This window comes from Corvus brachyrhynchos, unplaced genomic scaffold (genome assembly GCF_000691975.1).
Source record: "Corvus brachyrhynchos isolate BGI_N302 unplaced genomic scaffold, ASM69197v1 scaffold239, whole genome shotgun sequence".
NCBI classification, from domain to species: domain Eukaryota; kingdom Metazoa; phylum Chordata; class Aves; order Passeriformes; family Corvidae; genus Corvus; species Corvus brachyrhynchos.
Window position 1 is genome coordinate 3,899,116 of NW_008246057.1, and position 10,564 is coordinate 3,909,679.

The window sequence follows — 10,564 nt, forward strand, 5'->3', positions numbered from 1 at the left end:
GCTAATAAGGGCACTCATTAAAAACTCCATTGCCTACATAAATTATTTGTCGAGTCCAGGAAATAAAAATCCCTATATATGCATTATTTTTACTTCACTGTAGTATTTCCCAAATGTATCCTCCTCTTAAACAAATACATAATCTGTCTCAAATCTTTGCATGCTATGTTTGTGAAAGCATTAAGGATGCCAAATCTGTTATATACCTTAAATTGTATAGTTTACTTACTGGGGAATTCATCTGAGAGCAAGAATTTTCGTCTTTGTTTCATTAATGGTTCATAATCTGAGCCAGGTCCCTGCAAAATCCAAAAGAAAAAGCATTGAGGAACATACACATGTTCTGAAATCATCCAAATTCAGTAAATCTCTTTATTGTGGTTTCTTTTCATCAGAGCCTATGGGAGAACACAAAGACACTGTATACTTGAACTGGAAATAACAGTAGGTCACATCTTTCTGAAATGTATTAACCCATGCAATATGAAAGAATGGTAGATTTAAAGTGCAATGGAAGCAGTGCATTTCTGGTAACTCAGAATGATTTTCACTAGGGTGCAGTAATAGGATGGACCAGGATATTGCAAAACGTAGCTTCCTCTAGAGAAGCCACTCTCTCCAGTTTCCCTTTACAGTAAATGGAAAGAGACAAGCTCCTTCCAAAGGAATGTGACTTTGATTCCACCAATTTGTCCTCTTATGTCTTATTAAGGAATCAGTCTCTCTCCACCGATCGTTGCTGAAGATCAGCTTCACTAAGGGGAGGTTAAATCTTTGTGAATGAGCCCATGATCCCTGTATTTCCATTTGAACATCAGACTGAAAAGTTGAACAATTCAAAAGACTGTCTACTTTTTTAGTGATCATAAATTTTTGCTGATATAAATTCATACATACAGTGCACCACAACAGAAAGAAACACTGAATGGCAACAGTGAGACAAAGCCCATATGGCTACACAACCTTTCCTAAGATTTGATTATTAAGAGTTTTGGAGTAGGCAATGGAGATGGACTTAAAAACCTGGAATGTGCAAGGATCTGACTTACCACAGAGTAGGAATGTCGCAGCAAAGTAGGAGAACTAAAATTGTAAAAAGTGAACCTTCGCTTCCTTGAACACAGGAGGAGAAATAGGCAAGAAAATGTATTTAAAGATGAGGCTCAGAGTTCAACTGTAATATAGATGCTGACAAAGGAGAGATGCATTCCAAAAGCATCAATACTGGCAGGATCTCACTGGTCAATTCTGTGTGCAATAGGCCAACAATGTTGTCAGTGTGTTTTAGAGCGGAGGGGCCATACTAACCTGACATTCTTCAAGTAGGACCTGCAGGTGATTGCAGGACCTGCACTGATGATTTATGATTTAAAGTTTCCATCGGGTTGGGATTATTATACATGTTTCATAACACATCTTTCTGCTACTTCAGTGTAAATACTTCTTAAAATAGAAAAGGGTTGGATTTCAATAGATAAATTTGCACTCCCACACTTATTGAGAATGAAACTTCAAATGTCACTCTGGATTTGGTGATTTAGGAGATATTTGGTGTCATTATCTGGAGACATTTGATGTTCCTCTTCTCAAGGCTACTTTTAAAACTCCTAAAATCACTCCTGCATTTTTTTATTATAACAACTTTTCTACATGGGGCAACAAATAGACCAACAAAAATTAAAAGTGGTGCTGAGTGATAAAAGGAAAAGAACAAAACGTAATCAAAAAGTTCCTTTGGATTCTCTGATTCCAAAATTCAAATTCTTCATCTGTGATGATTTTAAGTAACCAACTGTTCTAAAACAAGAGCAACATTTGAACAACAAAAAAGATATGTTACAAATTAAGGCTACTTTCATTATTAAGTTGCTGGTATTATAGACAGAAATAATGTCAGGTTATATATATATAAATAATATATACATATACATATATAAATAATGTCAATTAAAGGCATTCAAATGTCCTGGTTACAAAGGATGATGTTGGGCTGAACATAAATCTGTCATTTACATTTTCTGATCAATTAGTTATCTTTGGGATAGGGCTTGTTTCACCTACTTTATTTGTTAATAACATAGTCCTCTATACCAGATCTGGTTGTATGAACTTTATTTACAGACTACCCAGGGGACAGAGGGGTTTCTAGATCACAATACACTTGACTACGTGATGAGACAAATTGGGCTCTCGAAGGTCTTGCTTTTTGCCATAGATTATAAAGGCAGCTCAGAAACAGAACAGAAAAAGTCAAAATCTAAATTCAATTGCATGAATCTCACTCTTTCTCTCTACAAAACACTGGATGCATGACAAACTAATTTTAAGTGTATAACTGAATAAAACACTTCAAGGTCTTAGTTTTGTAGATGAAGCACATACCACAAACTGTTTTCCAATGTTACCCCAAACAGAGTTTTAGATAGAAGGTTTTTTATTCATGGGAGTTGTTATATCTCAAATACAAATAAACAACTGATTTATGGCTATAGGCTAGCTCTGGTACATTAGATTGGGATTATAAAAAGCAAAAAAGAAAAGAAAAACAATTACCTTCACTATCAATATCATCACTCAAAGGAAAAATACTGTCCACTAATGGGTCAGGTATGAAATTCCAATCATAGTTTCTATCCACTCCATCTTCAGACAAGTTTGAATCAGAGGAGGCTCTTGATCTATCCTCTGAAATGTTCTTCATCTGGAATTTGAGCACCATCCTTGCCAGCGCAGAACCTGCATCTGTATGTACAAGAAATGGAAAAGATAAAATAATCTCAAAGAAATCCAAGTAGCTTTAAAAAAATAACAGAAATAACTTGATTTATTTTCAAGTTTCCCGGAACTTTCTATAGCCAGCTGAGTGCTACAAAAAGATTCTCAACTGAAAGTCTTCACCTAAAACACTTTCATAGTGCCATCAAAAGATATTGACACATTTTGTATAGCAATTTCTACATATACTCACTTTGTTTTCTTGTTTGAGTAAGTTTATCTGGGAACAAAGGAATGAGCCAGGAAGGTTCTAATCTGCCAAAACCAAATCCTCCAAGACATATACTGCTGTTGGTGACATCAAGGCTAAGCTTCTTTAAGAGCAAGCTGATGATTTGGCTATCTCCTCTCTTTATACTGATGGTCAAAGCACTCCGAATATCCTGCTCTCGAGCACCATTGGCTAATAACAATTCCACCAATTTAGGATTATTTCCTTTCTCACAAACCTAATAGAGAAAAGCAATTAAAACAAACCAAGAATGTGAAGCATTCAAGTAACAGTTCAGACTGCATAAAGAGGCTTGTCTCAAATTCAGATTGACTTTATTTTAAGGATAAAGGACTTTATTTTAAGGATTGTGTCTCTTTCTCAATTATGCAATGCCTTACTCCTTGGAGCATACGCCTGCCTAAGGCGTCAGAGTACCAATTCCCATTTTCATGAAGGCTTTGCCCAAAATGTATCATATGCTGGAGTTCTGCAGTTGTAATTTTTGTCATGAGTGCACACAGTTTTCAGGCAGAAATGAATGGCAATTTATCTAGTTTGATTATTGCCTGTGGTCAACGGCAACTCCATTTATTTATCCGTTTAGTGGAAAATAGACACTTAGGGGTTCTCATCTGGATATTCAATGAACAGACAACAACAGTGAGTCTCATCAAGCCTTGCCTAATGATAGTGAGCTCAGGTCTACTGGCTTTAACTACCTGAAAGGAGGGTGTAGCCAGGTAGAGATTGGCCACTTCTCCTGGGCAGCCAGTGACAGGACAAGAGGACACGGCCTCAATCTGCTCCAGGAGAGGTTCAGGTTGGACATCAGGAAGAATTTCTTCACTGACAGGGTGGTTAAGCATTGGAACGGGCTGCTCAGGGAAGTGGTGGAGTCCCCATTCCTGGAAGTGTCCAAGAAACAACTGGATGTGGCACTTAGTGCTCTGGCTTAGTTGACAAGGTGGTGGTTCAGCCAAAGTTTGGACTTCACTATCATCGAGGTTTTTTCCAACCTTTATGTTTCTGTGATTCAGTCAGCTCCTCCCAATCTCCAAGCCTGCATTGCTACACAGACCAGTGTTGATTTTCAACACTAAAAATATTTTCTAGAAATACTTTCAGTTACTTCAGTATGCTCTCTGTGGTTTGCTAACACTGATTTGCCTACCTCACACTCTATGAAGGGATGGTCAGTTCTAAACCCAGTTGTGCTTCACCACCCAGAGAGTTCTACCAGCAGAATTGAACACTTCCTAATTCCCTTCATGCAGTGGGGTTCTCTCAGACTGTTTAAAACTTTGACACTGAGCCAAAATAAAGAAGTGCTTATGCATATCATTTCACAAAAAAAAAAAAATTAAATTTAAAGGTGGCCACATATAGCAAGAAGCACCTGTGGGCATGTGGGAGCAGCCTCTCTGTTCTCTGTGTTCTCCAGTATAAATATTTACATGACAACAGAAAGGAACCCAAAAGCACAAATTTTTAAGCAACAAAATTACATATATATTTCCATGTATTACCTGATAGATCAAAGAGTTTATCTTTGTCTTCTTATTAATATCAGCTCCCAGTAGAAGTAAACATTCAGCCATAATACTGTTGTACTCCATACATGCTTTTTCCAGCATCATATTTTTTAAATCATCATTTTCAGCTATTTTAGCAAAACATTTACAACACAGGCTTTGAAACTGAATGTAAAGACAAACAGTAAAAGTTAGGACAAAAAAAGCACCAACATTTTTCACCTGTGGAACTGTCAAACAAAGAACATACCTGTTGATCTCGCTGGTCAGTGAAACACATGGACATCTGGTAGAAAATGACTGTGTCAAATGATTCATTTACCAGCAGCTTTGCAAAACAAGGTGACAAACCAAGAATTGCCAAGATCGCATGAAATCCCTAAGAATACAATGAGAACATTGAAAGAAGTACAGTGTTAAAAAGGGTCACTTTAAAACAGGTCATGCAGCAAAACCAAATTTCAACCAAAAGATTCATGCTTTAAATTTTTTGTCTTACTTTTAAACGTGCATTAGTTCAAAATAGGAGAAGTTCAGAAGAGAAGGCAGAAATAGCAGGTGTCTCTGTAGTTTCATGCTTGTTTAGCTGACCCACAGAAATTAACTGACACTGAAAAGTGAAATATGCACCATAATATCTGACAACGTCCTGCCTGGCAGTGACAAATGTACTTGTGATTTCCTGAAAATGTAAAGAGGAAACAATCTCTTTCTAAGGATATGGAATGAAGATACCCTGTTCCAGTGTGTTGCTCTGTAATCCCCGAATTTGAAAAGAACTATTAAACTAAATGAAAAAATTAACAGGTGTATCTAAAAACGAAGAAGAAATACAAAATTACCCCATGATTCTGCAAGTAAAGTTTACCTAGAAGGGTGAACTGGCTAAATTATGGACTCCTTGTCCAAACCCAGTTGAAACTAAATCACTTAAAGTAACTTCCTTATTCCAGCACATTATTTTTATTTCTCTCTACACTGGTTGCTAAGCTAAATGTGGAAAGGTTGGGGGAAAAACAGCAGCAAAGAAGGGAGGCTGTACTTGTGATATTTTCATATTCATCTGGAAGAGAAATATAGAAACTCTCACAGAAAGCTGATATCACAGGCAAGCTCTATTCCACTAAAAAAATGAAACTGGTAACCAACAGGGAAAGTTTCTGAAGCAGAGGAAACAGAACTTCACACAAGGATTACATGTGTGTTTACAAAGAACTCTCCTTCCATATACAGATGTGGGTCAAAGTCTGATAGTATTCCAGCAATAGCCTTTCTTAAATACAGCATTCCTACACTAAGTTTACTCCTGGCAACAAGGCTGTTAGTTACCTTCTATGACTTCTCAAAGAAGGGCAATCAATACTATGATGGTTACTTCATGAAATGGTTACAGATTGACAGAATGAAGGATCATGACTGAGAAATTTGTTCTAGGTTCTCAGATCTCAGAAGTCTTAAATAAGCACTTAACTTACGCTTACACATCCTGGATTGAATATATGCCTCCAAGAAAACCATCTCTACGACAAATGTCTCAGTTTAATTATAAAGGTTTATACTAATCTAGCAATTTCAATAAAATCAAAACGAAGTAAGTAAAACAGGGAATTATACTTCAAATGTAACTACATTAAAATAACTTTCTAAGGTTTTGAGTTTTGTTTTCATCCTCATATACAGAAATGACACATACATGCATCTGGATTTCAGTGACTTCTTTAAATCTTCGCAGAGTAGAAACCAGAACTGCTGACAGGACATGCATAGTTGCAATACACAAACTCTTTCTTGTAATCAAAGAGCGTAGAAGACTCAAACCCAAACACTGTATGTCTAGAAGAAAAATAAATATTATTCACATACCAATAATTCAGACATTCTGAATGGAATAAACCCATGATTTAAGTAGTCTTTTAGTAACATTCCAGAAAGTTACTTGTACAGGCTATTACAGGGTGAGGCAGAACTGCAACATGGGTGAATCTGAGGACTATGCAGCACTGCAGCCTTCTCTTGCCAGGCAACCTACATCACATCCAGCACTACAGAGAGCAACAGATCTGTTACAAGCCCTCCTACCATGTCATTCTCATTCTACTGACAAAACACCTTCCCTACCTTGTTCATCTGGATACATCTGTAGGGTGTGAAGCACAGTGTCAGTAGCTCCTTGCTGGGTTAAAATTTCTAGTGCACCCGTGCACTCAGCTACAGAACCAAGCAGTTTTAGTCCACACTTCTGAATGCTAGGATTTCCAATAAACTAATGGAGAAAAGAAAATAAAATCAGATCAAGATTGTTCTGCTTACAATGGCAAAAGAAGACTTGCTTGTTCTTAAGGTTGCTCTGTAACAACAAAAGAATGTTTGGTTATTTAGAAATTCAACAGGTGGTGATCATTACTTCCCAATTTCCCCCCACTTTTAGATGGAGAAAATCTTGATGAGGCCTAGATCTGAGAGTGTCACAGCCATCACAGTGACTTGCAAATCTGCAAAATAATTTCAATGGAGTCATGCCCAACTTCCTCCTTATTCTGTCTCTAGTTTTCAATTAAATGTGTCAATTTCTAGCCCTTCTTGCTGATATTGTAGTACCCCAAACCACAAATCAGCTGCATTGGAAAATGCAATCAGGATGATTACAAAATACTGAAGACCTTCTGAAGTAAAAATTATTTTACCTCCTTTGTTAACTCCTATGTCTGATATCTTCAGATTAAGTTGTCCTTTAGATACTCTAGAACTATTTCACTGATACATTACTTGCTCTGACTTCTATAATAAATGTAAGAGATATAATTTTCCTTCACTGAATCTGTTTGGCAAGCTCAAAATTCCTGAGAGAGACTTCTAAAAAATTAAGAATTGCTACATTTTGATTGTGATCATGTGACCCTTGAAAACCTTGTAGATTGGATTCCTCTGAAAGCCATGAAGTGAAACATTTCCCATCACTAAGATTTAAGGTTAATTTGCTGTGCAAAGTTCCCTTTGCACAGACTGAGTCTGCTTCAGCCTTTCATTTTTCAGCTTCCCCTTCAAGGCACTGTGATCATTCTGTTTTACAGGGGCTGAAAAAGTTGAACAGTGAAAAGAATGGAGACAATTGAGTTGTGCACTCAGTTCTATGGGTAGCTGAGGTGTAGGCATGAGGACACTTCATATATAGCCTGTTTAAAAAAAAGAAATCACAAATAAACTGTATCCTTGAAAAAAATTAGCTTTTTAAAAATAAATATCCTTTGGAGTCACTGTATAAAGAATCATCTAATACACTACAGAAAAGAAAGGAAGAAGAAACCCTAATAGATTAATGAAATTTGGGAGTTAAGATTAATTCTATCAAATCAATAGGAAAATTAATGCAGAACTAAAACTTACAAATTATTCACCATTGCAAGTGTAAAATAATGACAAATCCATTAGAATAAAGCTTTAACTATACCCTGTTTAGAGCATTAAGCACCAATGAGTGAGTTCCCTCCAACAGACACTGGCTTCTAATGACTTTTACTGTAAGTGCAAAAGCAGCATCTCCCACATCTCTGGAAGAACCATTCTGGTGTTCATTCTTTGTATCTGCAACAATGGAAAAAAACCTTCCTCAGAAGAGCAGATTTCACATTCTCCCCATCATTAACCCAAAAATACAATCCAACAATCAAACGAACACTGAGGTGACTCAGAGAGCATAATTCAGATCTTATGGTATTTTCAAAACACTGTATTGCAGAGACTGGAGTCCCTCCAGATTTATATTGTAATGTGAGTACATTGTGTTTGAAAGGAAAATTTCACCACGTATTTGCTCACTGCTTACTATGAAAATACAAAATTGTGCCAAAGAATTTGTTCTAAGGTACATTGCAATATATTACTTTTTTGAGCTACAGAGTTTCCTGGTGTTCCTGATACCTACTTGAGAATGCTTCTTCCTTCTGGTAAGGAGACACTATACAGAAGCTATAAACTGCTTATTCTTGCTCACTTGGCAGCACATCATGGGACATATTTTACACACAGATGACATTAAGTGGAATGTGAGCACACATAAAAAAACCAGAGAAAGGTCTTTCAGATTTACTTTCTTTTGGCACTTGCAGTCAAGTGACACTACAGCAAGTACTCAAAGATCCTTTCAAAGTCACTACAGCATTCATATTCATTGTGATTACTATTTTTCCCATGAATTACTTTTTTATTCCCTAATTAACCTGCAAGTTCCAACATCCAGTTGGTGCTGTCTGATTACAGTTTAGAAGGGCCTCACTTCCAGGATACTGGCAAGCAAAGCACCTTGCCTCCATGTTAGAACACATATATCAAGTCTTAATCCTGCTGTTCAATGAAAAAAGAGGGAAGTACTAGGATTATAACTCAAATAATAGAAACAAACTGAAAAACCTGCAATCAGTCTGCATATTAGTAATTTTACTATTTTTATTGGTTTCGTAAATGTTCAACTAGAACTGCTGAGAGATACCTACAAAAAGTTATTCTGAAAAAAAAAAAATCAGTACCCCACGTCTGTACTCTTACACTTAATATCAGAGGAAAAAAGCAGGATATATAGCAGTACACTGATAAAAAGAGTTAAAACTTTTCCCAAATTCTACTAAAGGCATAAAACTAATAAAGAACATTTCTTCCCCATCTGGATTGCCAATAAAGAGGGGTTTTTCTGGAAAGGAATTTCTAAACTAGTCAGTTTGGTTTCTCTTTTTTGATAGACAGTAGTATATAATTGCATATTTTATATCTGTCAAGATCACTGTCCGGTTCTTACGTTCCTTCCAAGAGATACTATCAAAACAATTGCATTTTGTGGTAAAAAAATGTTTATGTCATTAACATGGTTTGCTCTCACTTAAAGGGGATCGATGATGCAAACCACAACCACAGTGACAGCTCTGCATTCACTCCCTCAGCTCCTTAGAAAAAATGGAGCTGCCTATTCACTGATGAAATCAAGAGGAAATCAGCAGTAATAATTTTGGTCTGTTACCTTCAATACCTCAAATATTTTCTCCCATTTTGTATTTTCCTAAAGACATACAGCTATTCTCTGCTATGTACAGAGCTGCAATAATTTTTGGAAATCCCATTAAAGGCTGTGTCATTAGATAAGAAAGATGAAAACCCAGCTATCTGATTTGCTGTATGCCTTTGGATGACTTACCAGGCATCATGAAGTGTAAAAGGACTCGGAGTGCTTCCAGTTGTACAGAGAGTGATTTTTCATGTTTCTTCATGGCTTTTACAACTTCTGATACTGCTACTGTCATTACATCCAGATGAGGGAAACTGAAAATAGTTTATTAAATAAATAAAAAGAATGCATTTCTAAATTTCACATGTATTTGTCCTTACCCTTTGGAACACTGTAAATCTGAAATATAAATTAAACTGTGTTACTTTTCTTCATCGTTGCAAGTTATTTTCATGCCATTCTATTAATTCAGTCTATGTAAATACTTCCATCCTAGCCGACAAGAAAGTAATATTAACAAAATGCTATTTTAATAATCAGAGGTAATTTTTCGGGAAATTTCTTATCTCCTAATGGAATTCAGTGTTGTTAACAGGAGGGGAGACCACCCAGACATTGTCTATTCAAATCTCACTGCACAAGAACCATGATGGGAAGAACACGCAGCTCCCTACCCACACCCACCTGGGCATTTGACTACAGGGGTTACAAAATTCCATGTCTTAAACAGGGCTGACAGTCTGTGGTCAATTTTACTATCAATCAACAATTTAAATGTAATCACTTATGGTACAGAATCTCAAAACCCTTCATCTTGGAAGTGGACATGCATTTCTAGTTTTATTACCTTCCTTCGAACACGTGATTCAGGATCCTGCAGGCACTTTCAACCACTTCAGGAGAATGTGAATGTTTCCTCATTATATCCAAAACATTCATATGTATGCCTTTCGCCAGAAGTGTCTTCCTAATATTTACTACAACACAAAATAGTAAGCATCCTGTAAGAAAATCTTTCTTTCTTTCTGTATTGTTCTCAAAACCAACTCT

The 10,564-nt window shown here is 36.4% G+C and overlaps 1 protein-coding gene across 1 annotated transcript in view; it reads right to left on the reverse strand.

Moving 5' to 3' along the window:
* Nucleotides 1-10,564, reverse strand: part of LRRK2 (leucine rich repeat kinase 2) — a 64,416-nt gene that overhangs the window by 32,658 nt on the left and 21,194 nt on the right. Inside the window, 11 exon segments of the mRNA XM_017745925.1 lie at nucleotides 230-299; nucleotides 1,050-1,109; nucleotides 2,477-2,742; nucleotides 2,969-3,224; nucleotides 4,516-4,686; nucleotides 4,772-4,900; nucleotides 6,215-6,354; nucleotides 6,640-6,784; nucleotides 7,970-8,103; nucleotides 9,704-9,828; nucleotides 10,362-10,491. Of these exon segments, the coding sequence (XP_017601414.1) occupies nucleotides 230-299; nucleotides 1,050-1,109; nucleotides 2,477-2,742; nucleotides 2,969-3,224; nucleotides 4,516-4,686; nucleotides 4,772-4,900; nucleotides 6,215-6,354; nucleotides 6,640-6,784; nucleotides 7,970-8,103; nucleotides 9,704-9,828; nucleotides 10,362-10,491 (1,626 nt within the window).